The 27,884-nt window shown below is 33.3% G+C and overlaps 3 protein-coding genes and 1 pseudogene across 4 annotated transcripts in view; 2 read left to right on the top strand and 2 right to left on the bottom strand.

Annotated features, from left to right (window-relative positions):
* Positions 1 to 14,873, bottom strand: part of LOC146531512 (uncharacterized) — a 136,296-nt gene extending 121,423 nt beyond the window's left edge. The window contains exon 1 of the mRNA XM_085198528.1: positions 14,264 to 14,873. Coding sequence (XP_085054654.1) covers positions 14,375 to 14,788 — 414 coding nt within the window. The 5' untranslated portion in view covers positions 14,789 to 14,873 and the 3' untranslated portion in view covers positions 14,264 to 14,374. The remainder of the gene's footprint in view (positions 1 to 14,263) is intronic.
* On the top strand, positions 401 to 27,872 carry LOC146531509 (uncharacterized). 2 transcript variants are annotated; one of them, XM_085198522.1, is made up of 8 exons: positions 401 to 551; positions 24,041 to 24,170; positions 24,259 to 24,388; positions 24,680 to 24,813; positions 25,781 to 25,923; positions 26,501 to 26,702; positions 26,950 to 27,068; positions 27,698 to 27,872. In XM_085198522.1, exons 1-8 carry the CDS (start codon positions 544 to 546, stop codon positions 27,795 to 27,797), a joined length of 966 nt encoding a protein of 321 aa, XP_085054648.1. In that variant the 5' UTR covers positions 401 to 543; the 3' UTR covers positions 27,798 to 27,872. The 2 variants fall into 2 exon arrangements, with proteins under 2 accessions (XP_085054648.1, XP_085054647.1); XM_085198521.1 differs by lacking the exon at positions 401 to 551 and adding an exon at positions 23,698 to 23,960.
* On the bottom strand, positions 15,348 to 23,277 carry LOC146531510 (uncharacterized). Its single transcript, XM_085198520.1, has 10 exons — positions 22,842 to 23,277; positions 22,478 to 22,607; positions 22,041 to 22,170; positions 21,264 to 21,460; positions 20,811 to 20,989; positions 20,069 to 20,264; positions 17,605 to 17,720; positions 16,878 to 17,137; positions 16,241 to 16,268; positions 15,348 to 15,901 (listed from the first exon to the last, which is right to left on the bottom strand). Exons 1-10 carry the CDS (start codon positions 22,958 to 22,960, stop codon positions 15,835 to 15,837), a joined length of 1,422 nt encoding a protein of 473 aa, XP_085054646.1. The 5' UTR covers positions 22,961 to 23,277; the 3' UTR covers positions 15,348 to 15,834.
* LOC146531511 (ATP-dependent DNA helicase PIF1-like) lies at positions 18,616 to 20,074 on the top strand (annotated as a pseudogene).
* Positions 27,873 to 27,884: the final 12 nt, after the last annotated feature.

Here is a 27,884-nt window from a genome sequence, read left to right as displayed (position 1 = left end):
AGTGTAAAAGTTATAATTATTGTGTATAATTATTGTGTATAAATATGCCTATCGGAAAAATCGAATCTTTTGATTTATCGAGCAAAAAATGGTCGGCATATATAAGACGCATGGAACAATTTGTGGCATTAAACAAAATTGAAGACAGTTTAAAAGTGGCTACATTAATAACATTGGTCGGCGAGCCTACTTATGACCTAATGTGTGATTTGTGTGCACCTCATAACCCGGAGGCAAAATCATTCGAGGAGTTAGTGAGGTTAGTCGGTGAACATCTCGAGCCGAAGCGGTCCGACATTGCAGAGCGACACGTGTTCCGCTTGCGCCGGCAGGGGGAGGCCGAGTCACTCAGCGATTACCTTCAAGCGCTTAAGCATTTAGCGAGCACGTGTAATTTTAGATTTAATCTGGAAGAGAATCTGAGGGATCAATTTGTATCTGGCTTGAAAAGTGAAGAGATGCGGTCTCGTCTGTTTGCTGAGTCGGACCTTACTTATAAAAGGGCTGTCGAGCTGGCGTTGGCGTTAGAAGCGGCGGAGAAGCATGCGCAGGTTAGTTTCGCGAGCGGGAGCAACAAAACAAGGCCGAGTCGGTGACACAACTGATTTTATTATTATACGAAACTACCTACATACAACATTAAGTAATAATTAATATCAAATAATCAAGTTTATAGCCCCTTGACACAAAAAAATCATGCTTCTAAGTCAACGCAATCATTAAATACAAGCATTTATGCATCGATTTTACTACACTTTGTATACAATTCTGCCACTCAACACACAAGTTCTCCATTTTCTGCCTGATTCTGCCTCCAGAAATGGCGAACGGAGTGTGTTAACACTAGTTTTCTCTCTGCCTACCCTGCTGTGTGCGGGATACAGCGTGCTACAGCTACAGTTACAGCTTCGTCGAGTGTCAGTCAGTCAAACCTTGTAACGCTGTGCCACTATGGCCTCTTACTCTATTTATATACCTTTCATTCAACATTACATTCTACCATACGATTTAAAAGAAAACCATTTGCGATTTCCACGAGCACCCTACCAGGTCAACTTTATGAATAAATTATTTCGACCTTCTATACTAAAGTCAAAGAGCATGAATGAAAGCTTGAGAAGTACTAGAGGGTCAATATGTAAGGTGACAACTTTACGTAACTTTATAAAACACAATACACTTTATAACTTACTTAGATTTTATAAATTATACATAACATTTTCAATTTTCCCACGAATTACTATTATATTATATTATATTATATTATTTTTATTTAGCGTCGTGCTGTATCCCGCGCACAGAAGGGTAGGCAGAGCGAACCTAGTGTTAGGACACTGCGTTCTCCATTGTCTGCAGAATTCCGGAGGCATTACTTGTTAAGTGGTGGAACGCCGCACTGGTCACGAAAGAGATGGAAATATAAATTTTAAAAAATGAAAATATAAATATAATTTCCTTGAGTGGGAGTCGAACCCAGAACCAGTCGCGTTTAGTCACTATTGCGCCAAAAAATGCTCCAATCTATAATTTGACACCGTATATTGATATATTAACGCATAAACATAAAAACGAATCAAATTTATTTATGGTACCTACGTCGAAGTTAACTCATTGATTTATGCATTTTGTTTGACATGCAGAAGTTTGATATGCAGACCATTTATCTCTATTAGTCTTTGAAATATTGGAAACTAATTTAGACTGGTTATCGGTTGGATGGGATGAGGCCAGTCGTTAACCACCGTGTGAACGCGACAGGTCGTAGGTTCGATTCCCACTCAGAGGAAGGAATTATTTAATATTTTCATTTTTTCGCTCTGGTATCGTGGCACGGCACGGTGATAAATTCCGCCACTCTACACGCAATGCCTACAGAATTCGGCGGAACATGAAGAAGTGAGTGTCTTAAAGAAAAGTGTCCGAAAAGGCAATAATGGCGCAAGATGGGTTTAACTTTTGAAAGTGAATATAGCAGAGTAGATTGCATTTTTTGTAGTGTTACGCAACAACTAAAGACAAACAATTTCATAAAAGGAAACATTGTTTAGCAACTTTATTGCTTAGAATTTTAGAGGAACGACACAATTTGATTCTTTTTTTTTATTTCATATTTATCTTTATGTGTTCATTTGAATTAAAATAATGAGGTGAATTGTATTTTATTATTTTTTGCATATAATTCAATCTACCGTTTTAATATTTCTTGGTCTTTTAACATAAATATAATATATTCAATTTTCGTTATCTTTCTTAATTTCAGTTCATATATGTTACATATATTCCTTTGAAAATTGAGTCACGTAAAAGCAGCTCAAATCGCCGTCTCGAACCGCGTGGCTGACTCCGTTGAGGCTATAATTTTAAAATTATATTAAGAATCTAAAAACTAAGATTATTTTAGTATTAATTTGTGAATAATAATTATTTCAAACTCAACAATACATCTTTATATTATAAATATATCAAAACATATAGACCGATGTGAAAGAAATTAAATTAGAACTAGGCATATAAATTTGAATTAAAAAAAAGAGTATGTATCTGGCTTATGAGAGTTAAATGAAATATATTTTTTTTTTAGATTCACGCTCTATTCCAAGTATATCAGAGTAGGCAGAGAGAACCTAGTATCACGACACTCCATTATACGCCTGCCACACTTAAAAATAATAAACATGAGATAAATTACAAATCCACTATTTGTTAAATTACCTCGCCAATAAATCTGAAAGTAAATCTGCATATTTCCTATACACAGGTAATTAATACAGCCAGCCTCTCCGTACGTAGCTGGCTATTACGACCCGCTCGTTAATTGAGGGCGTTCCCTCAGCTCCATGTTCGTTAATTTTCTCTTCAATTTTCACAGAAATTCTATGATACGGAAACTAGCTACTAGCCATACGAAAATAAATCAATATGACAAGAACCCGTCGTCTCAAGAATTAGTGAGGCCAGTCGTGGCGCAGGGACACATGTGTGTTACTGTAACTGACTGGTTATAGGTTCGATCCTCACTCGAGGAAATTAAGTGTATATTGTCATTTCTTCGCCCTGGTGTCGAGGCAAAGCACGACGTTGAGTGGCGCTGTTACTCTATTTAAGACCATATAAAAATAGAAGTAAGTAAAGTGCTAAATCTTTGTTAATAAATTGTAACGGATGGTCTAGTTCCTTATGTTATGTGCAGGCTTTAGTTATTTACACTGTGAATTGATGCTCTGAAAGCTCTTAGGTAAGCAAATACATTAAATATATAGAAAGAAATTTATTATAAATTTAAAATAGATTTCAAATAGATTGATATGTAGCATTGAATTTTTAAAAATTCATTCAAGTGCGAGTCGGACTCACCCACCGATGGTTCTATTCCAATTTCAAGATTGTAATTTAACGAGAAATATAAATTTTAAAAGTAGACAAATTTAACTTTGTAGATGTATGCAGTCAGTTTAATTAGTTGCATCTCTATTGCTCTCGTGATAAGACGAAGCATGGTATTGTGTACTGACACGAATGTCTCGAAATTTTAGCATAAAGAGAGAATGGAGAGACGGTGGCGTGTGCTTACCCTGCTTTCCGGAAAAAAGCGTAAAGTGGCATGTGCACAAAAAAATCTAGACATAAATTCTCTATTCTGTCATTATAGAAAGACAGCAAGAAAATTTATAAGTTAAAACGCAAAACCTTCTCATAAGCATTCTAACTATAGTAAAACTTAGCCGCGTGGTCGGATATTACGCTCCAGGCACTTTGCTGATTTCGAAAGGGGTTTTATACGAACTGAGTCACTGTCGGCAATTTATTTAGAAGGCCCTAAAATAGGGGACTGCAGCCTTTGGCAAATACAGTATAGATATATACCTATATACTTTTCTCAACTAAATATTTGTTCTCAAATATAATAATAATAATATTACTAATATATATAAACTTAATACACTTTAATATAACAAAATATTTAATAATATATTGGCGCCAAAGTGAAAAAACACATCCAACAAACGTCTAAAATGACATATTCCAAATTCAAAACTAATGTTTTGTTTATTTTTAATTGTAACAGTATTTATGGCGAGACTAAGTATAGAATAGAATAGACACCATAAAATATTACAGGCACAATACGTGCATTAAATTCTGTTAAGCAATACAGGAATAAACACACGTCCAGTAAAACCTGTTAAGCAATAAAAGAAAACATCCTTTTGGGATTAAAAGTCACGTGAGAGCCAAATCCGAAAATACAAATGTTATGAATATTAAATATGTTAGATTTATCGCAAATATTCTATTTGGGAAAGAATTCCTACGTGGCAACTGTGAATGCTCCCATATCAATACAAATTGAAATATGATATATACATATATTATTAGGCTCTCCAGAGAGGACAGGCAGGCATTAGGTACATAAATTATGAAAAAAAAGTAAAAATGATAAATTATTGACCAGTTAATTACAGAATTTTGTTTTATTTGAGTTGCGCTTATTTTCGTTAAATTTTGTAATTACTTAAGTGTTTTATAAATTATCACACTAACTGAATTAAACAAAGTTATCTTATAATGACTGCTTTTCTTTTTGGGGTACGAAATCCTAAAAATGTAAATTAATTTTCCTATTTCCTTTCCTTGTTAAATAAAAATTTTGGGCTTTTAAATAAATTATTTTTTGTCAAAATAAACAATAATTTAACACAGGCTATGGTGTTGGGTCACAAAAATTTGACTGACTTTTTTTCAATATGAGTTATAGGTTTAAGATCAAGAAACAAGTGTATACATATATCAAAACACTAAAATAAAAATATACGCGTTATTTATTCAAAAAACCTTATACCGATACCGATATCTCAAGGGATAGCTACAGATTCGTCGATGTAAATTCGCTCGTAAACAATAAGTGTTTATGTGACAATAAAATACTTTTGATTAGAATTTGTTAAAATATTACTAAAAAGCCTGAATAATTATTATGTCAATAATAGTGCTATTTATTAATAGTTAGTTTAGTATGTGTATAAGGTTAAAAATACTTTTGTTAAAAAACCTAATTTCAGAATTCGAAATATTAATTCCAGAAACAGGGTGTGTACTCTGAAGATAGCAAATTTTAAAGATAAGTAAATGTTATAACTTAAGACGATAATATTCCCATTACAAAACCCTTCCTGAATTTCATGGGCTACTAAATTAACATAAAGTCATTTACATGTATATGAGATTACATGAAATATACGAGTATGTATAAGGAAGTGAAACCAGGAGTTGACTTTGTTTTTATGCAAAATACACAATATATTACAAAAAAACAAAAAAATATTGTTTTCATAGTTATTTTTATATTTTTCTCAAGCAGACCAATTGTAATACAAAATAATAGCTTTAGAAGACTTTCAGGTATAGCAGAGTAGGTAGAAGGAACCTAGTATTGCTCATCTTTCACCAAATTTGGCGGAAGTCACGTAAAAAGTATTGGCGGAAGTCACGCAAAAAGTATTCTACTTCGCCAATTCTTTATTTATTAACCTTTACTTTTAAACGTTCATCAGATGTTCCAGATTTCAAAAAAAATAAGTAAAGCAAAACAGATAGAGAGATTTTTTTTTAAACATAGATTCGTATTCTATTACAATATTTTCATTACTCTAAATTAATAATATAGAAGATATGTCCATTGAAAATATCACATATTAAACGCTTGTGTAAATTAAGACGTAAAGCTACCTCATAATACATAATAGAAGCACACAACTATGAAAGCTTATCAAATACCAACTAACAATAAACTATATCGTAAGATAGACGGGCGGGAGTTACTATTAGATAGCATCGTACAGTAAATACACCTCTATGTTCTTATAGTCTGGTGTAGTAAACTTGATACTATTCTATTAGTTTCTATAAGTGTGATATTAGTTTAAATAATCAGCCTATATTTAAATCTTCAAATACATAATTTTATTATGATCTGATTAAAAAAATAGATACGAGTATGTATGTACACTTGTACAGTAAAAAACCGGACAAGTGCAAGTCGAGTTCGCCCACCGAGGGTTCCGCCCTTTTAAGGCTATTAGTTTTTTAGGATTTAACCCAAAAATGTAAAGTTTTCATCTACCTATATACGCGTCGTTGATCTCTGTATCACATGGTTTATTGAGAGACTAAATAACACGTAAAATCCATACAAAAATTGCAAGTGTATTTTTGTTTGAACTCAAATCTTTTGGAAAGCACGTCCAATACCTTAAACAATTAGGCGGTAGTAGTAATCTACTATTTACATCGTGCCGTACGCCTCACGAGCGAAAAACTTTTATTTTTACAATCTCTTTAAAAAGATTTTACAAAGCTCGTTGCCTGATTGTTATCATTATTTGCCAATATTCATATAATAATTTAAATATATGGTAATTTTTGCATTTATCTTAATTGGCAGGCGTACTCAGATTTATAAAATGTGCACTTCTTTATTCAAGTCAATTTAACTAGTTGTTTTCATAAAATTCTTATATCTTTTGGTATTTAATGTGGCCAGTCGTGGCACAGTGGCACAAGTGTGCGACTGTTAGCGCGATAGGTTGTGGGTTCAATTCCTACTCGAGGAAATTAAATATTTAATATTTTCAGCTCGGTTCGGGTGGGGTTGAGTTCATGTCAAAATGGACAACGGAGAATCTTAACAGTAGATTGCCTCTGCTTACTTACTGTGTGGGGGATACAGCTTGAAGCTAAAATAAAAAAGAAATTAAATATTCCATATGTAGGTAAGACGAATCGCTTTGTTGGAAATATTTAAAAAAATAACATTACTTTTATAGCACTCGTTTGACCACTTTTATCTACTACGTTATGAGAAATAGCTACTTACAAATAAAATATAATCTTCCAAGTTAACAGAATGGCTGCTCGAAATGACTTTTACTACAGCAATTATGTCGTCTTCTTCGTCAAGTTTCATTCGCAAAGTATTACTTCTAATGACTCCTTAAGAGGAAAAGTATATTTAAGTTTAGATAAGGCCTTCTACACCATATATGTATATAAAATACACCATACATCATATTTGATGTACGTACCTAGTTATAAAAAAAAATGTCTCATTATTAAATTTTCAGAAACTATTTAACAACAGAGATACAAATATACCTGTCACTAGGTACTCTCTCCATTGAAAAATAAAAAAATTATATGAACATAAATAAACACTAAAAATAAAAAAGAAAAACGAATTTTGCGAGTGTTTACCAAGACCAAGTGAAACGTTCGCAAACAAATTTAGTTTATTCCAAGTTTCTCAGAGTAGTTCTGCAATCACAGCACATACGTAAAGCTGTCTGGAGATTTCTCGCGGGGATTCTTTCGCTCCCCCGTATAACGAGATAATTCGATTTTCAGTTACTCGCGTGTGAGTCAAATTTAGACTCGTAAACGAAATGTAAGTAAGGAGAATTACTGCAGCGAACTTCATCCAGTTATGACGTCTTTCCATTTGAATTTAAATATTTACATACCGAATACTAAATATTTGTCTGGTGGATTAGAAATAATCGTCCAGTCTAGTCCAAGAGGCCAGACTGTGCCAGGTTATGTGACAGGAGACAGGTTGCGGGTTAAATGCCCTATGAAGGAATATTTAATATTTTCATTTTTTCAATCTGGTGTCGAGTACGAGAGTTCTGCCACTCAACACGCAATACCTCCAGAATTTCGCGGAAAGTGGACAGCGGAGTGTCTTAACACTAGACTCTCTCTACTTACAAATAAAATTTGTCTGATACTTAAAATAAATAATTTTGATAAAGTACTTACATACTATAGAAATCGACAAACTATTCAACCAATGATACGAAAGGTAAAAATGACATATAAAATATGAAAAATTAACTCAAACCAAAATTATAGTATATTTCTATAACTATCGTAATAGTTTCTTAAGGGTTCTTAATAATGAATATACTAACAACCGATCCACAAAATACCATCTTGTATTCTGTTTCAAAGTATATATTCTTACATTATTTTCAGACAATCAGCAAATAATCTAACATGGCGACGAGTCATGCGAAATATACGAAACAATTTCACATTGAAGATAATTCCATTACTGAAGGCATTTTATTTCCCAATATTATGTATGTTATAGAAAAATAAATTAGACGGAAAAATATAACCTTGGTATATAATAAGTTTTCCGCAAAATTTTTACTTTGTGTATAGTGTCAGAGTAAAGACACTCCGTTCTCCAATTTCTGCCGAATTTTGGAGGATTAGAAGGAGGTTTTATGTGTAAATTATTATTCTAACATTGATAAAAATCCTATTAGGAATTTCGGAAATTAACTTACAATAACGTGCACAACCGGGTCCTAATGGAATTATCGATTTTATATACAAAGGCGATGAAAACTTACTTTCAGCTCTTACAATCCTATTCATCAATTTTACTAACGTTTATTAATTAAATATACGGAAACGGTATTGTTACGGAAATACTATTGTAAGTATTTACAGCGGAACGGAATAAACACTAACGACAAATTAATTCTAAACGTCGCCATAAAAGATTTTCTCCTCTTTTTAAATTTGTTTACATTTAAACTAAAAAATTAAGCACGCTTGCATGCTTTTTCCCGCAAAGCACGGTATACTCGAAGAGTGTCTAAATACTTTGTTTTACAATTTAATGTCCAATGATCCAGCTATAATATCAAATGAAAATAATATATTAAATACGAAATTAGATATATATTTTATATGCTGGTCATTTAAGATGTTTAAGCTTTAATATACTGAATATATACCGATGCTCTTTTAAACAGTATTTAAATATATATATAACAGTATTTATATATATATATATATATATTATAAATCTACATATTAACATTTTATATAGAGGCCAGTCGCGGTGCACTGCGACTATAACCGCAACAGGTTGTAAGTTCGATCCCTACTCGGGGAAATGAGATATTTATTATTTATATCGATTCGTTCTTGTGTCGAGGCAAAGCGCGACGTTGAGTTCCGCGACGCAATATCTCCAGAATTCGGCGAAAATATTTGATGGTGGTTTTATGAGCAGAGTACTAAATGACATCAAAGAAATTATAGCAAATTTATTATGACATTTGAAAATGAAAGCTCCTCTATTGGTAAGTTTAGGTTCAAAATAATGTTTGGTTCATGATATAGTGGTTGTTCAGTTTTAAGTAAAGATACCAATTAATTTAAAAAGGAAACAAATTTACCAAAAAAATATTAAAAAAAACAATAAAACACTGAAACTGATTATATATCGATTTATTTAGTAAATCACTACGTTTCATAGATAATAAAATGATTACATGTGATATATAAATATTCATTATATAAATATTTTACGGTAAAGAACTGCCACAAAGTGTTGTGGTCACATCACTAACTTTACGATTTTGCTAAAATATAACGTTACTTGCGTTGCGACTCTTACAATAGCCACGACCACGTCGTAGCTAAAGGGTCGCTTCAATTATCATATTTATCAATAATATATTACGGTACTTGTTACCGAATAGATAAAAACAAAGAAATAAAAGATAAAAAATATTGCATTTCTATTTCAAACTAAATAAATCTCTAGCAACAGCTGTTGAGTTTACGTGAGACACAACTTTGGTAGCACCACATTACACACATATAAACATATACAACACGTTCAAAATTTTATATTATAAATCTAAATGCAAGTACTGTCATTTGAATCGTCTCATTTTATGTTATTAGTTTATTACAAACAAAATAAAATATAGGTATACTTATACAATATTAAAATTTTCAATTATACAATTATACAATATTCAATATAATTCAATTATACAATATGAAAATAAAAATGTTACAACGCACGCGTCCACGTTTCCATTAAAACACGTCCAAAAAAAATCATAAGTTGCGATAAAATTGTGCTACAGGCTTGTTTAATACGTCAAAATTTGCGCTCTGACGCCAGTCACACGACAGTGAAAGGCGAGTTGTGTCATACCTGTTATCAACTATTTGTCGTTTGCGCCTTGGGCATGCTTGTACGCCTGTGCACCTAGCCAAGATCAGGGTCAGGGACCACTCACTGTGTGAATGTGGCCTGGACGACGATTCACCTTCCCACATACTTTTTTCCTGTCCTAAATTAATTCATCCCTGATATGATGTTCTTCCTTATAAAGTTCCCCGTCCTCTTAGTGTTTAATGTTTGTTAATGTTTGTGTTTAGTCCTCTATGTAAATTTTTATGTAAATATATTAGATATAATAATATTAGACTATAAATTAATATATTTACTACTAACTCATGTTCATGTATATATTTATTTTACGATTTTTTATTTTATAGGTGAAGGCAACACTTTAACTGGACTCTTTTTGACATGCATTCTCCTATTGTGTAATATAATCTCTTTTTTACAGTACAACCTCCTTTGTGTGTTCTCCATACAACGTGACATTGGCTGTGAATAGTGCTAAACTGGCACGCTCGAAGCGCCATAAATAAAGAACCGAACCGAACCGTCATACCTGTCAAAATGTCTGTGCATATTACTAAGGTATAGCGCGCACTAGTGATTTTTGTCACCGTGACTGTTGCGTCACTGTCACCGTGTACATTACACTAAGGTATAGCGCGCACTGGTGATATTTGTCACCGTGACTGTTGCGTGACTGTCACCGTGTACATTACACTAAATGAAGGTGCGCGCATTTGGATACGTGACAATTGGGTGACTTTTTGTCCGCGGAGGCCGGCAACACGCCGGTGACGCAACTGTCACCGCGTCCATAGATTTGTATGCCCGTGCGCGCATTAGCAACTAAATGTCACCTCCCCCTTGCGGTTTCCATACTAGTCGTCTTCCGCATAAACATGAAACAGCAGCGTGTTGCATTGCAGCACCGAATTTTTATTTCAAGAATGGCGTCCAGTTCATCACAAGGCAAAACGTGTGTTTTCATGAAGATGAAATAGACAATGACAATACAGATTGACGAAATTGAGTTGAGGCCATTGCTCTAAGACAAATGAAAAGTTGAAAGCCAATATTTTCTACATTTGCTTTTTTTTCTATTTCTTAATATAAGTGCACAGACAACCATCTCTTCGAGATCCATTTTATCAAATGTAAAAAATTTCGTCACTGTCATCGCAAGTGCGCGCAGTGGCGAAAAGTATGATGACATGTCAGTGACAAAAAATTTATTGTCACCGTGACAAAAGTTACCAGTGCGCGCTAAGCCTTAATGAAGGTGCGCGCATTTGGATACGTGACAATTGGGTGACTTTTTGTCCGCGGAGGACGGCAACACGCCGGTGACGCAACTGTCACCGCGTCCATAGATTTGTATGCCCGTGCGCGCATTAGCAACTAAATGTCACCTTCCCCTTGCGGTTTCCATACTAGTCGTCTTCCGCATAAATATGAAACAGCAGCGTGTTGCATTGCAGCACCGAATTTTTATTTCAAGAATGGCGTCAAGTTCATCACCAAGGCAAAACGTGTGTTTTCATGAAGATAAAATAGACAATGACAATACTGATTGACGAAATTGAGTTGAGGCCATTGCTCTAAGACAAATGAAAAGTTGAAAGCCAATATTTTCTACATTTGCTTTTTTTTCTATTTCTTACCAACCATCTCTTCGAGATCCATTTTATCAAATGTAAAAAATTTCGTCACTGTCATCGCAAGTGCGCGCAGTCGCGAAAAGTATGGTGACATATCAGTGACAAAAAATTTATTGTCACCGTGACAAAAGTTACCAGTGCGCGCTAAGGCTAAATGTGCGCATTGTAACGTGGTTATATCGGAAGTGTTAGCGTTTATTTGCAATAAACATGATGTTATGGACAGTGAAAGAGAGTCTAATAAGGATCTGTGAGTCTGCTTATTCTAAAGAGGATCTTGAAAAGGCGAAGAAGTTTTTGTTTCCGTCCGTTAAGACAAAACAAAAGTGTGTGTCTAGACGTAAACAAAAGAAACCAAAGGAGCTCGAAGATATTATTGCCGTATTTAAAACAATGGATCTATTTGTTTCGATCATGTAGATGTCACTAAAATATTGAAAGATTTGTTAATTTTACAAGCTGAAGTAAAGCAGATCAAAAACAATTATGTTACTACAGATTTACTGGAAGAATTTTCAAAAAATCAGATCACCGTTATCGTTTTGCAACGATAATAATATTAATACTCGAAGAGAAGGGGAATTCTGGAGTTAGCGGCCTACGTGACGTCAGAGTTAACAGCTGACACGGACGTCGCAGCGCCGGCCAAAGGCAAGGCGGCCGAAGTATTTACGAGTGCAGCGGCTACACCCGAACACGGCCGAAGTAGTAACAACACCATCAGTCAAAACAATGTGATGAGCAAGCTGCCGTAGAAATCTGTTAAATTCCAAATGTTGCATTTTGGCTTATTGTCGCAATTTGACAACAATCTGCAAACTTGGCAAATATACAAGGATCGCCTAACTCAATGGTTTATTGTGAACGATATAACCGACGCTACAGATTCGTCGGGGGTGAAACGAAGGGTGATATCACTGAGCGCACTCAGCGAGTTTACGTATCAACTCACAGTAAATTTGGCGTTACGTAAAGAAATCCAGGCGGTGCCTTTTGAAGAGGCGGCTTTCTCTCTCTCACTCTCAAGCAAATAACAACATTTACAATAATGCTGTTCCGGTTGCACTTGTGAATTCGCCTTTACTAGGATGTACGACTACGGCTATTAATTAATTAATAATAATAAGCCACAGGCTTTTATCGGGAATACGATTCTTCAGAACTTTTTGAGAATACCCACAGTGTCGGTTGGACTTGTCTCCCTTGGGAAAATTCAAGGCGGCGGAAACGAAAATTTCATTATTAATACCGAATGTAAATAAACAAACCACTGAACATGATATCTGTGAATATATTAAAAGTAAAACGCAGAAACTTGTACACTTAGAGAAAATTATTATGAAAAGAGAAAAGCCTTACAATGCTTTTAAGTTATTTGTATCTAAAAACAAGTTGGAAGTCTATCTATATGACAACTTATGGCCAGACGGCAGGCAAGAGATAACTCTCTGATTATGCATGAAACTTCTAAAGCATAATGGATAAACTGGACAAAAAGAAAGTTATACTATCGACCTTTAACTGTAAATCAGTTATAAGATCTACGGAGTGTGTACGACGATTATGCAAAACATCTGATGTCACCGCCATTCAGGAGAACTGACTCATATCTGGGAAGCCTGGATGACAACTTCGCGTACACGGGTAAGTCATCAATGGACACCACGATGGGAGTCGTCAGGGAAAGACCTTACGGTGGAGTAGCATTGCTGTGGAGAAAAGGTGCTTTCCAGTCTGTGCCTTTAGTGTCGTGTAATAGTGATCGCTTCATAACTATAAAAATAGTGCATGATAACCGTACAATATTGTTGTTTTCCGTGTATATGTCATTCGATAACAATAAGAATGAAAACTTAATAGAATTCAGTGTCATATCATGTCAGAATCAAATGTCTAAGTGAAATATCCGCAATACTTGACAGTGAGAATGTCAAATCAGTTATTATGGTTGGGGATTTCAACGTACATCCTGGTGAAAGATTTTCGAGGGAGTTACTGAACACATGTGACGAGCAATGTATTGTATGGGCTTTGAACTATTACCTAGTGATACGCACACTTTTGTTTATCAGGCTAGTGGGTCTAGGCAGTGTTTAGACCACTGTATAGTAACGAGTGCAGCGAAAAATCTGTTTATGAAAGCGTGTGTAATGTACGGGGTTTATGACTCTGATCACTATCCTTACTTATATTACTTTTGAATGTGGTATTTATGATAGGGTGAAATGGGATGAAAGAGACTGCATTCAAATTAATAAATATCAGGAATTTTGTAATTCAAATTAAAAAATAATTTAAAGTATCGAAGCGAACAACTTGAAATAGACATTCTCACGAATTACAATTTTCCACGATAAATAAATATATATTCCTAATATAATTCACGAAAAACTAATTCATTACATTAAAGTTCCACTATTTATACTATTAAAAAAAAGTGCGTCAGGGACGACTTTAGTAGAAACGAATTTTGATCTGCCGTTGTTCTACCACTGTCGATAGTGCGACGGTTCAATTCTCACTCGGGGGAATGAATTATTTTCACTGTCTTGCTCTGTTAACAACACATAGTTCGTCTTTGAGTTTCCGCCATTCAACATACAGGGTGAGTCATATTGAACTTTCCGATTTCAATAAGGTGTGTATTAAAAACAAAGCGACATGCAGTAAAAATTATTTTATTGTTTGAAAGCACATAACATGCAGTTTTAATTTAGTTGGTTTTAAAAATGATATCCTGTAAATGTCTACCTCCATTGACCACACACTGCTGAAGCCTTTCCCGGAAGTTGTCCATTACTCGTCGAGTCATATTCAGCGGAATAGCATTGATTTCTTCCGTGATTGCAGCCTTCAGTTCATCGATGGTTCGGGGACGATGCGTGTACACCTTTTCCTTCAGGTAACCCCAGAGAAAGAAATCGCAGGGGGTTAAATCAGGTGATCTCGGCGGCCACCCAACGTCACCTCGCAAAGAAATAAGATGACCGGGAAACATTTGTCGCAGGATTTCCATTGAACGCCTGGATGTATGGGCTGTAGCACCATCTTGTTGGAACCAGATGTTATCGTTGTCATGATTCTGCGTTAATTCCTCCAATTTCGGTTTCAGAAAAGTTTCAAGCATGTCGCAATACCGAGCAGAGGTAACTGTGACGACTTGACCATCTTCTTCAAAAAAATAGGGACCCCACACACCAAACTCTGCAATCACTCGAGGGCTGTGAAGTGGTCGTTCGTGTAGGTTTCGTGGGTTATTCTCAGCCCAGTATCGAAAATTCTGTTTGTTGACAGTTCCGGCGAGGTGAAAATGTGCCTCATCACTGAAGATCAAAACAGCAGTGCGGGGGATCTGCTGAATGTCGCGGCATAAATTTGTTCGTGTGTCTAAGTCTCTAACTGTTAATTCTTGCACTACCTGAATCTTGTATGGGTGAAATTTCACGTCGACCAATAGCAAAATGTAAACGGAACGCACGCTGTGTTGTGATCACGGAGCCGCCATTTTTAATAAACTCTTCAACTACGAACGCACGATGTTGTCCCGACCAAGCCATTGCTCACACTAAAACTGCATGTCATGGCGCGTCTAATGACACCATCCCCACCCTTCTACTCCTTCCCTTCTTCATGCAACGTCCTTCCAAAACCGGAAAGTTCAATATGACTCACCCTGTACAATGTCTCAAAAATCGGGCGCGGAAAGTGGAGAGAGGAGTATCTTTAGGTTCCCGTTTCCCTCTGCCTTTTCTGCTATATTCGGGATACAACATGAAGGTTAGAGAAAATAAACAAAAAATATTACTATCACGATATACATTTACATAATCTTACTTTTATACAGTATATGGATATAATATGTATGAATAATTCATTAGATAAACGGGGTTAAGCAAGATATTTCATGACTATTTAAATACATCTTATTTAACATTATTTAGTATAAAAATATTACTGAAAAAGCTGCTACTATAAAAATAACAAGACTATATTATATATTTATATAAATGGCAGCCATTTTTGAGCATGAAAAAAATAAAATAGACATGATGGCACATTAAAAATATAAACATATTTTTTTTTACAAATTTAGTCTTAATTAATTATTATTTAATCAGTAACTAATTCATTATTACATGTTATTTCATAACTTCAATATTTACATAATTCACATTAAAAATATGGCATGCCCTGTTGATCATAAATTTTACCGTCATCCTTCTTCAATATAAGTTCTGGTCTGTAAAAAGAATAACAAAATTATTACAAAGGAATGAAGAGATCTATACGATAAGCCCGATGGTTGTGGGTCCGATTCCAACCCGTGAAACTGAATTATTTGCAATTCTTCGCGCGTGGTGTTGAGTTTCGCCACTCACAACGCAATGTCTCGAAAGTTGGTCAGCGCGTGGGAAACGGAGTGACTTAACAGTAAATTCCCTCTGCCCATCCTGCCTTCCTTTCATCCAATTCAAAGGAATTGGACTCAAAGGGGTTCATAATAATTAAGTTAATGTTATTAAAATATTTCAAATTTTAACTTTCTTTTTATAAATTTAGAAAAGAAATTTATACTTACAAAGTCAACTGTACAGTTTGTTGTGGAGCTGAAAGAAAAACTTGGATTTAACAAAAGTATGAAAATTTCCGCATCATCATAGAAAAGTTCGGAACTTAACACTCCAGCTTCAAGTGCATAGATGTTATGAAATAACAAACAAGTTTGTGCATAAAACTTTGAAAGTTTATTTCAAACTTTGAAACAAATATTATAGCATGAAACCAACAGAAGAAGTTGTAAAATTAATAAATAAGAAATCCATCTTTCCCTATTATTGTTATACATAATGTCGATTTAGTACAAAAACTAATTAGGTTTATATATAATCATCATTTATTACTTTATTAATTTAAATAACATAGTTTTGCAAAAATCTCCCTATAGAGAAGCTAACGATCGAAAACTTAACAAAAATTGCGAGACTCGAACCCGGTCCAATCACACTGACTACTAAGCCATGCTTGTTCTAATCGACCTACGTCAACTACTTAAGTAGTTTCTTAACTGTGTCAAGGTCAACACAAAATACTAGTCGTTCTAATTCTAATCACCGTATGCACTTCGTGGCACAGGGGCACAAGCGTACGACTGCACACGCGACGGTTTTGTGTTCGATTTCCACAACATGAAGCCAAAAAAAATTTCAAATACTTACCAATAACCGGCTGTTGTATAATCCCGGTCACATCAGACACATACATTGGATGACTTGTCTGTATGTATGTATTATCCTTTGGCTGTTCCACAAACGTCTGCGTTTGATTAACGTTTATCTGTTCCTGCCGCCATTTCTCCATTGCCTCGTCTTCTTGCATCTTTTGCAGTCTCTCCACTCTCTTGTATGTAGGCTCGCCGCCTATGTAGTCTCTTTTCACGCGGTTGTGATTTCGAATTTCATGTTTACGAAGATCTGACCTGTGACGTAATAAAGTATATATTTTATTGTTTTAATAATTAAAGAACCGGTTAAGTATGAGTCGTAATCGCCCACTGAGGACCCATAAACCTTATAAAATCTACATGAGATCTACACGAGAAGTATCTCGTGGATCTCCATTTAAGTAATTTGCCAAAAAGTGAGAACTTGAACTTGGAATTTTATATTGGTGGCGCAAGTTTTACATCCTATGCACTAATTTTGTACAATTAAGCGAATATTTTTGTCAACTTATAAAAATTTTACATCCCATTGATATACAATTATTAAATTGGTACGGAACCCTTTAAATGTGATATAAACTCGGACTCAAAGACTCAAAAAAATTGACCGGTTTTTATACATTAATATTGGCATAATATTGTACATTGCCTCATAGGTATACTATGGCGTAACTATTAGTTTTTTTCTTTTCTACTGAAAAAAAATATATAACTATTCTTACTTGTAACAAAAGTCCCTCCCGCAGTACGTGCATCGGTGTTTGATATTCATATGTTTCGCGTCGTGATGCTCCCAGAGCGCTGTGCCAGTACGGAAAGCCTTCTCGCAGAGTAAGCACTAAAGTAAATATATTACATACTTATTAAGAAAACTTATAAAATTTATACGTTTTCTTAATAAGTAATTTTTCTTTCCTAAATGTGGAATACAACTTTAAAAATGTAAAAAAAAACTCGGTAGGAAAACGGTGGCGGAAACTGGGGAACGGAGTGTCTTAACACTAGGTTCCCTCTGCCTAAACCCCCTGTGTATATGGATATCGCGTGAAGCTAAAAAAATATATATATATAAATTGAGAACGAACATTAAAATCATAGATAATTAATTACTCATTGTTTAATATAAGCCACCGTCATATCGAATTTTAAACCGCAAACGACAAATTTACCAAACATAATAGAACACCACAGTCCATTAATTAAATTGTCAAAAACCACATCACTCGTTTATGGGTCAATGATACGAACGCGCGCGCTATACATAGTATATACTATATAGTAAACATACATATTTATGTTTAATAAATTAGATACTATGCAACGTGGTACACTTGTTCGTCATCTTAGCAGCTCCTTAAAAAAAGAATTAAGAGACGAAAGTTGCTGGTTGCCTCTGTATAACATAAACCTAAAACATATATGGCTGAACCACCGAATACTCTGATGTCTTTTTTAAGCCAGATTGCACAGAGATAAGAAAGCATATTGCGAATGTAGTGCAGATTGGTAGTTAGCTAACCCTTTTTATTACGGGCGGCGCAGGTTTGTAAATCATTTCTGTAGAAATTAATCGTGGTGCATATTAAATGTTACTGCGCACCAACAGTAGATATATTACTAAAGCCTAACTTTGTGTAAGACATACAAAATACTAAATAGTACTTTCTAGCTTCCTATAGAAAAAAATACTATGACATAAAAAAAATACAAATCAAAGACCCTAGAACGAATGACGTAAATGGCGCTATATTAATTGGCTAATCATTGACGAAATTTCTATGGTTTCCTATGAGAAGGAGAACGCAAGAATAATCCACCTAAGACTGCAAGAATATAAAAACAACGACAAATTATTCGGTGGTCAACATTTTGGTTTTCGGTGACATATTCCACCTTCCTCCGGTAAAAGGGAATTGGGGTTTTGTGAAGCTCTCGTGGTTACTGCCGGAGGTAAACTTGTGGCATCAGTTTTCATGCGACTTGATCAATTCATGCGACAGCGCAATGATAGCGAATTAATTGATTTATTCAATAGGTAGAATTGACGACGGATCAGCTAGAATTACCATGCCTGTGGCACCACGTGCCTGTAAATGGTTAATGTACCGATGGAGTCGTCGTCTACAATTACACAAGTCGAGGATTACAACGAAAAAACTAGCAAGGAAAATGCTCAGCTTCAGCGAACTTATCAAATCAATGCAGTGGATGAGTTTCGTAAAGTAGCGAAATATCAATCAATCAATATCATAACACCACCAGAGAACGTAATTCCCAAAGACGTTAATAGCTGTGGTGGTTTTCTCCCATCAATAAAAATTGGAGTCGAATTTCAAGTGATGTTAAGACGTATCAAAAGGACTAGTGAATGGAGCTATGGGTATAATAAAAAAAAAACAAATGGCCAGCCTTAAGGAGAAATCAACTGAAAGAAAGAGTCACCAGAAGCCATGTACGTTAAATTTTATGACGAAACTTTTGGGGTTGGACTAAAAGATTGTAAAAATGTGCATTCATAAATTTTCTTACTTCTATTACTATTAGTTATTATTATTTTTTTTTCTTATATTTTTATTGTATTTACATTTGTATTGTGTTTTTTACACAATAATTAACCAACCAGACACAAGATGTTTGATGGACCTACCGATTCCTAGATCATTTAAAAATCTGTAAGAGCACTGGTACCCATAACACAAGTTAAATCTTACAATGGGTACCAGAGTTCATAAAACCAGAGTGAAATTATTTAACCGAATGCTGTAATAAATAGGATTGATTTATTGTATCTGGTTACTGTATTCATATATTTTTGGCAATAAATTTTCATTTCATTTCATACATCCATCTAGTACTATTTTTCAAGCATTAAGAGGTTATGGAGATGAGAAGCGCCTATGTTGCCTCTAATATTATGTTGGGCGGTTACAGTCCACAAACTACTATACTACACTAGGATGAGATGTAATCGACCTTGGTAAAAAAACTTTGGAAAACGCCAAATATATGTTGCACTAAGTCATGTCAAAAGATGTAGCGTTGAATTCCGCCACTCAAAATATCGTAGTTTTGATTATTTTCTTCCCAAATGAATAATAATTATAGTTCATAAGCCTAACTTCACCGCGGTAGATATAGCACAAGTGTATGAATACAATACTATTAAAAACACACACACACACATACCTTGAACTGCTTCTCCTGGTGCGTGAGCTTGTGTTTGTTGAGGTTGGAGGGGTGCACGAAGGTGGCGGGGCACTCCGCACACTTGTAGGGCTTCTCACCGGTGTGCGTGCGCATGTGCATCACCAGGTAGTACTTGTACTTGCACTTGTACGGGCACAGGTCGCAGAAGAAGTTGAACGTGTTTGTATGGACCAGCCTGTGTTGTGTGATGTTTTGTTTAGGGGTTACCTTCACATCAGGGTTGTTACAGTATGGCCGGCGAGTGGTGGTCGCCCTGAAGTAAGCTGTAGATTATTGCGTAGACTTCATTTTAAGATGTTTTTTGTGAGAGTGAACAACGCACAAAAAATCGGAAAGCCTAACTTCGGGGCGGTCACTATTTATCAACCATAACATATGGATGTAACATATGAATACAATAAATCTACATAATAAAAATATCGTTAATATTATTCATCGTTTTTGGTATATCTTTTATAACCTACTTCTCATGGAATGGAGTTATGAAATATAACAAGAAGTGAGAATTCACATTGAAAAAGAAAGAAAAAGTCCGAAAAATGGAAATTTATAGATATAAATAAGTTTATAAGTAACATTCCCGATTATTTACAATCATGAAATTAGTATGGAATGGTACATAGTTGATAGGCCTAATCAACTCGCATTTGGGCGGTTCTGGACCCTACTCAGGTGTACAATCATTCCATCAATTTAAATAAGATAATAAAATTTAAATTACATATGGTTCTTCAGCCTTGCTATATTAGGGAATTCCTTTCCGCATGTAGGACACTTGTGTACAACACTCTGCTCGTGATTGTGCCGCATATGCTGTGATATACTGCGCACGAGTTGCCCGCATATGTCGCATGCACGACGCATGCACTGTCTCTCCCGCCTATGTGCATTTAACTTCTCCTGTAAAAAAAACATTAAATTAGCTAGAAATTTCATTTAGAATAATAGAATAATATTTAATTTAATAACTTGTGAAGGTGGGAAACGGAAGTGTCTTAATGGGAAAGGATTGTGTAAATAAGTTCCCAGGTTCCCAGGTTCTGAACACTCTGCTATCATTGAAATTAAATTAAAAAAATTATATACATCCTCATAATAACCTTATATCCTAGCAAAATATCTATAATAACCAAATAAATATTAAATCTAAATATAATCTAATAAATATTTAAACCTTAGTAGGAAATGTTAAGTCACAAGGCGAACAATTAAATTCCTTAGATTTCATATCTTTTTTCTCCAGTAGCCTTTCTTTTTTTCTTCTTTCCCTGTCAGCCTTCTGGTCTTCTTCCATTCGTTTCAATTTCATTTGATGCAATATCAATTGGAAATCATGTTTTGAATATGGATATGAATGAAGCAATGGGTCACCTACAAAAGTAATAAAAATATAGCTATTGTTTGAATATTAATTTTCTTTAAAACTTGTTGAGCTAAAGCCTTTTTTTAGATTCACACTGTAACCCGCACATAGCAGGGTAGGCAGTGGGAACCTAGTGTTAAGACACTCTGTAAGACCCTGCAGTTCCCTACTTTCCACCAAATTTTTGAGGCATTACATATTGAGTGGTTGAACTCAATGTCACACTTTGCCTCATTGCCACTGAGCAAATGAAAACATTGAATACTTTATTTCCTCATGTAGAAAACTTACCCACAAACGTCACATTTTTTAATTTAAAAAAGAAAACAATCAATGGTAATGTGTCTGATTATACATATAATGATTGTGAATTTTATTCTATCTTGTATATATTTAAATTACTTTAATTAATTTTTTATTATTTTAAAAATTTTTATTTAAATTTAAAATTTAATTATTATTTGTTTGCACTGTTCTGCTGAAATAAGATAAAGTATTATGTACGGTTCCATCACTCATTGTATTAATTTCTCAAACTGTATAGTGAATCTGTCTAAAAAAATAAGCTTACTTTTATAAGTTACTTACCCAAAGGATTTAATATTTTTCTAAACTTTCTATCAGCTGACTCACAGGTTTTCTTAAATGTTATAGCAACATTAAGTAATTGCAAGCATTCATTGCAAATATATTTTGGCAGAGAATCATCTGCACTTATCTGTAATCACATATTTGTAAAATTTCATACTCTCACATGATGACCATTTAATTGATAGAGATAAAATGTAATCCATCAAAAATTATTGAAGCAGTTGTGGTACAGTGGGACAAAGAGAATGCTAAATTCATTTACATTAAGTTGTGGGTTCATTTCCCACTCCCCACAGGGAATAATAAATAAAAATATATGTATTAAGGAAATTGCATGGAAAGTAGAGAATGGATTATCTTAGCTCTAGATTCCCTTCGCTTACAATAGTGTATGAAAAAAATATGTAACTGTTTTAATGATATAGATGACTTACCGTGATATTTGTGACACTTCGTAAAGCACCCATGATATCACAATCATTAATTTTACTGTATAAAGGTATACTACCACTTTTGCCACATACTCTACAGATCATTTCTTTTGATATTTTTAAACCTATTTTACTGAAAACATTTATGTTTATTTATCTATTAAATACTACACTTATTTATTAACATAAATAAAGCAAGCATGTCTTAATCAAATAGGAGCAAATAAATCAAGTAATGTCCATTCAGATCAATATACGGAAAATTTATTAAAACTGGTAAAACAGGATTATACCTAATAAAACACATGAGCAATATTAGAAAATGAAATAAAAAACACATTATTCATATATAAATCTATGAACATACCTGTCCATAATAAGTTTTTCCCAATGATCATTGTTGGTGTCAGTATCATCAGTACTCGTACCGGGATATGTTATTTTGTTTAATTTGGACATCATTGTTTTAGTTAAGTAAACCGTCATGATGAGAGTGGATCTTTTTTGAGATTGAAAGGTGATTAATCTTATATTTTATGAGATATCTCGTTTGTTGTTTTACATAAATAAATATATAACAACATAACTTTAAATAATACAACACAATTCATTATATTTATATACAACAAAAGAAACTGCCGTTAAAAGATGTTCGATAAATATTATTCAGTTATAATTAAAATTGGTAACTATTCGATTTGGATTAATAATATTTATTTATATTAATTATGTATATTGTAAAATATGTTTTTATTTTTATTATTGGCATTTGGCCTCTCAGTCCTTCACAGACTACATCTACCACAGAACTCTACTCATTAGAATGACATGACATCTATCTATATAAGAATTAACATCAATTGTCAAATTTATTATAGATTTAATAAAAGCAAATTATTAAAATATATATTACGGTATAATACCGCAAAGAAATCTAAATAAATTACCTACGGTACATTACTGTGTGATAAGTATAAAAATTTTCATTAGTAGTCTAAAAGTAAATAAATTGCAACTTTTTCGTATACTCTGTAAAGATAAAATTTGAATTAAAGTTAAATCCTAGTAGAATACGGTATTCTATTAAAAATATATATTTCAAATTTCTTTATTAGTATTTATTTATATGTAATTAAATTCAAATTAGAATTTATTTAGTTTAGGATACTTATTAGACTTAAAATAAAACTACTATGATAGATATGTCAAATTGTCAATGGAATATGAATGTCACAACATATAAAGTCATATCTCAAAAGTTAAAAACAAACGTTTGCTTATGTTTGGATTTTTGTATACTTCATTAAAAGTAAAATAATAAATTATATGGTTCTTATTTTATATATATTACCTACGAATGACATATGAAACCATGATAACAAGACTTTAAGATCAAAATGACTTCATTATTGTTATTGAAGTCAATGCTATTTGCAAATGTATTACAAAAGACTAAAAAAAGGAAGAAAAATAAATCAAAGAAAAAGTAATAATCAAATTTTAAAACTGTTCAGAATGTATAGAAAGAGAGAACATTTTCACAACCCCTTTCAATTTTGTTTTTAGAGTTTCATTTACAACAATTGATCTAAACATGTGCAGGATATGTCACGAAGAAAAGGGTCTAATCCCGATATTTGATAATTTTACTTACCCTAATATATCAGAAGAAATAAAACATTTCTCTGGAGTAACTGTAAGTAATTATATTTTTTGCATTTAATAATTTTAAACCCTATTATATTTATATGTCTTTATTATTTCGTTAAATAAATTTATTCCAGATAAATCGGGCAGATATATTACCAAAACTCATGTGTCAGAACTGCTTAAACCTCTTAAATGGATGTATTATATTTAGAGATATGTGCCGAACAAATAATAAAATTATGATAGAACTTTCCATAAAAAAAGGTAATTTCATCTTTTGTTTCAAATCAAATTACTTTTGAATTTTATATAAATATTCTTATTAGTGTTTTTATAGTTGTTTTAAAAAATGTAATTTGTAAAAATTAATATTCTTATTACAGTATATTATATTCAAACACATTATTATTAATTCTCAATCACTTTAATGACAATGATTTTCTGACAAGAGTGTTATATCAACTTACTCTACTTTAATATTACTTTTATTATAAAAGTGACAAGTTGTGAGTACTTTAATAATTCATAGCTAACTATCAAAAGTTTTCATTACAGAGGCAGAAATGAACAATGAGGATGCAAATTCTCATAACAGTGAAGACTCATTTCATATCACATCTCCAGTATATTCAGATGACAATTCAGAGATATGGGGATGTACAACATGCAATAAAAACTTTTTTGATATGGTAGGTGTATGATCTGCTTAAACTTTATAAAATATTAACAAACTGGACAAAAGTTCAACTAGAAAATATATATTTCTAGTTGGAAATTAGTAAAATCTGGTTAAGATTCATTACTTATATGAATGACTAGTGGCCCACTCGTGTCTTCACCCACATACCACCTATTATAATTATTTTATTATACTGCATTTGCCAACAGATTAAGTCGGCGTCCACGTTACAAAAATAAACATCTGTTCAAATTTCTCGGTTCTACCATCAAAGGTGCTGTGAGTGTGTCTTACCTCAGTCAATGGGAATATCTCCTTTTATAATAATATAAGGGCCACTGCAATTTTCAAGTATAGTCATATGTTTCTGGGACTTAGGTATAATAGGAAATGATAAAGTTAATTATATTGACCATTATTTTAATGTAACTAACTTAAAATATAATTAGAATCGATACAATAAAAATAACTTCGAATTTTTTTAGCTTGCTATCCATTTTTGATTACTATATATTACTATAATACGGTGTCTGAAATTGAATGTTTTTCTAGAACAATATTCTTACATCTATTTCTACAGTGCACATTACATGCGTTCGTAATTTTTGTTATTTCGTTATTTAAGCCTACTAAGACTAAAATTAAGAATTACAATGTAATGTTATGTATGGCTATACATAACATATAGGCTAAAGCAATTTATAATATAGGCTATAGCCATAGGCTTATAGCACTCTGAAGAATGTAGCTATCATACAAAACAAGAAAAATAAATCCAACCACTATTTCCAGAGATCTCAGCATTTAAACAAACAAACTAAGTCTTCTGCTATATGATATTAGTATAAATATAAAAGATTCTACACATTTTTTTCTGTAAAACGGGGTAGATAGAAGAAACTTAGAAAAAGAAATTGCATTCCCAACATTACATGTTGAGTGGCTGAAGTAAACTCATATTTATATTTTTTTTTCAGGACTCATATAATACACATTTGTCTGAATGCAAAAATGAAAATATGGATGTGCCTAAAACTCAGGATGACAAAAGTAAAAAGAATTTCTTATGTGATATTTGTGGAAAAACTGCAAGGTCTAATGCTAATCTTGTAATTCATATGTAAGTATTAAAAGAATATAATTTTTATAGAAATATAATTTCAATCTAGATGAAATGCTAAAAGTGACTATTATATTTATTTTCATAAGGATGAATATCAAAATGACGCGGTAACGAACGCGGTCGCGTAGCGACGACGGTTGTTATTAACATGGCAGAATAAATTGCATGTCAAATTAGAAAGTATTTTAATTTATTAGTACATATGTGTAATGTAATGTTATATAGCCTATAGCACTTCTGAAGAATGCAGCTTTCATACAAAACAAAAACAAAGTAAATCGATCCAGTAGATCCAGAGATCTTAGCGTTCAAACAAACAAACAAACAAACAAACCCTTCCGCTTTATTATATTAGTATAGATGAAATATAATTTTAAAAAAAGTAGGCACAGCCTAATGGATTGCCCATTAGGCTGTGCCTACTCAAGAACTCATACTAACAAAAAAATTGTACGATCTACAGTATCTACAGTAAGATCCGAACATCAAATCGGCGCAGACTCTCTACAATCAACTTTAGAGCGGCCAATACTCGTCAGTTGTACTGTAATTATTTTATTCTAAAACTTTCCAGGGGTATACACGAAAACGTGTTTCCGTTCAAGTGTGACGAGTGTCCATATCAAGGGAGAACAATGGATTTGTTGAAAGTGCACAAACGGACACACATGGTGGACAAGCCCTTCAAATGCACTCAGTGTCCAAAATCAACTACGACTTCTAGTAACCTGGCGAAACATATGAGGCATGTGCACAGTACTACTAGGCCGTTTAAGGTAATAATATTTTTTTTATTGGAAAACGTAACTATACAAGTCATAAATCTTCAAATAATAAAAAAATATTTAAAATAACTTACAGTACGTGAAATAATTCGAAACATTGTGTGTTAAGTGACAGAATTAAAATACAGTGTTTTACCCTGTTTCCAATGTGAGGAAATATAAAAAATTCATTCCCCCGAATGGGAATCGAACCCATAACGCAGCATCCTCTGTAATAATCTATTAATCAATTTTTCAGTGTACTTATTGTGAAAAAGCTTTTTCGTACCAACATGATATGAAAAGACATATAAGAGACATTCATCTCAGACAAGGGACAGTGGAGTGCGACGTTTGCTGTAAAAAATTTAATACTAAGTGAGTATTAACCCTTAATTACCGTACCGTTAGGATTTAAATTAATGTTTTCTATCGGATTTCAATTATATTTTTAACATTCTTTTTGTATATAATTTCCAACTTATGTCATTTGTCAGGGACACAAGCCCGCGACTGTAAACGTGACATGTTGTGGATTCGATTCCCACTCGAAACAAATATATATTTAATATTTTCATTCTCTCTCTTTGGTAACGATACAAAGTGCGGAGTTGAGTGCCGCCAAACAATACAACGAGAAGCTAAGAAAAAATATGTGTAATTTCTGGGATTAGCGTGTACAAACGCACAGACAAACTGACAAACATTTTAAAAATCGTTGTTTACATTAATCATTTTTTGCCCAATTTTGAGGCCATTTACCCCTATTATTTTATTTTTATATATCTTCCATATACAGACAGCGACCAGTTATAATTTAGATATAGATGACAACACATATAGGCAGACTTCACCGGATTATTACCACCATCGGCGTTAAATACCATTTTGCCACTTCGTTATTGAAACCCAACACTATCTCGAAATCATTAAAATTGAAAATAAATTTCATTATATAGGTTAATGCTCTACAACAATAAATAAATTATATTTTATAAAATTTCCAGGAAAATTCTACAAGGGCACAGATGGAAAATTCACAAAATCAAAGGCGAGAGACATGGACGCCTGCCGTCATATTTACAATGTCAACAAGAGGAAGACTGATAATGGATCTAATTAAAATAAGTCAATATATCAATAATGTTTTATAAATTTAATAAAAAACATTAACCCATACAATGTCTGCTTTTA

The sequence above is a fragment of the Heliconius melpomene genome, chromosome 15 (genome assembly GCF_056956725.1).
Source record: "Heliconius melpomene rosina isolate 202511_hmr_F chromosome 15, ASM5695672v1, whole genome shotgun sequence".
Lineage (NCBI taxonomy): Eukaryota > Metazoa > Arthropoda > Insecta > Lepidoptera > Nymphalidae > Heliconius > Heliconius melpomene.
The sequence above is the reverse complement of the archived record's forward strand: the minus strand, read 5'-3'. Positions and strand labels throughout refer to the sequence as shown.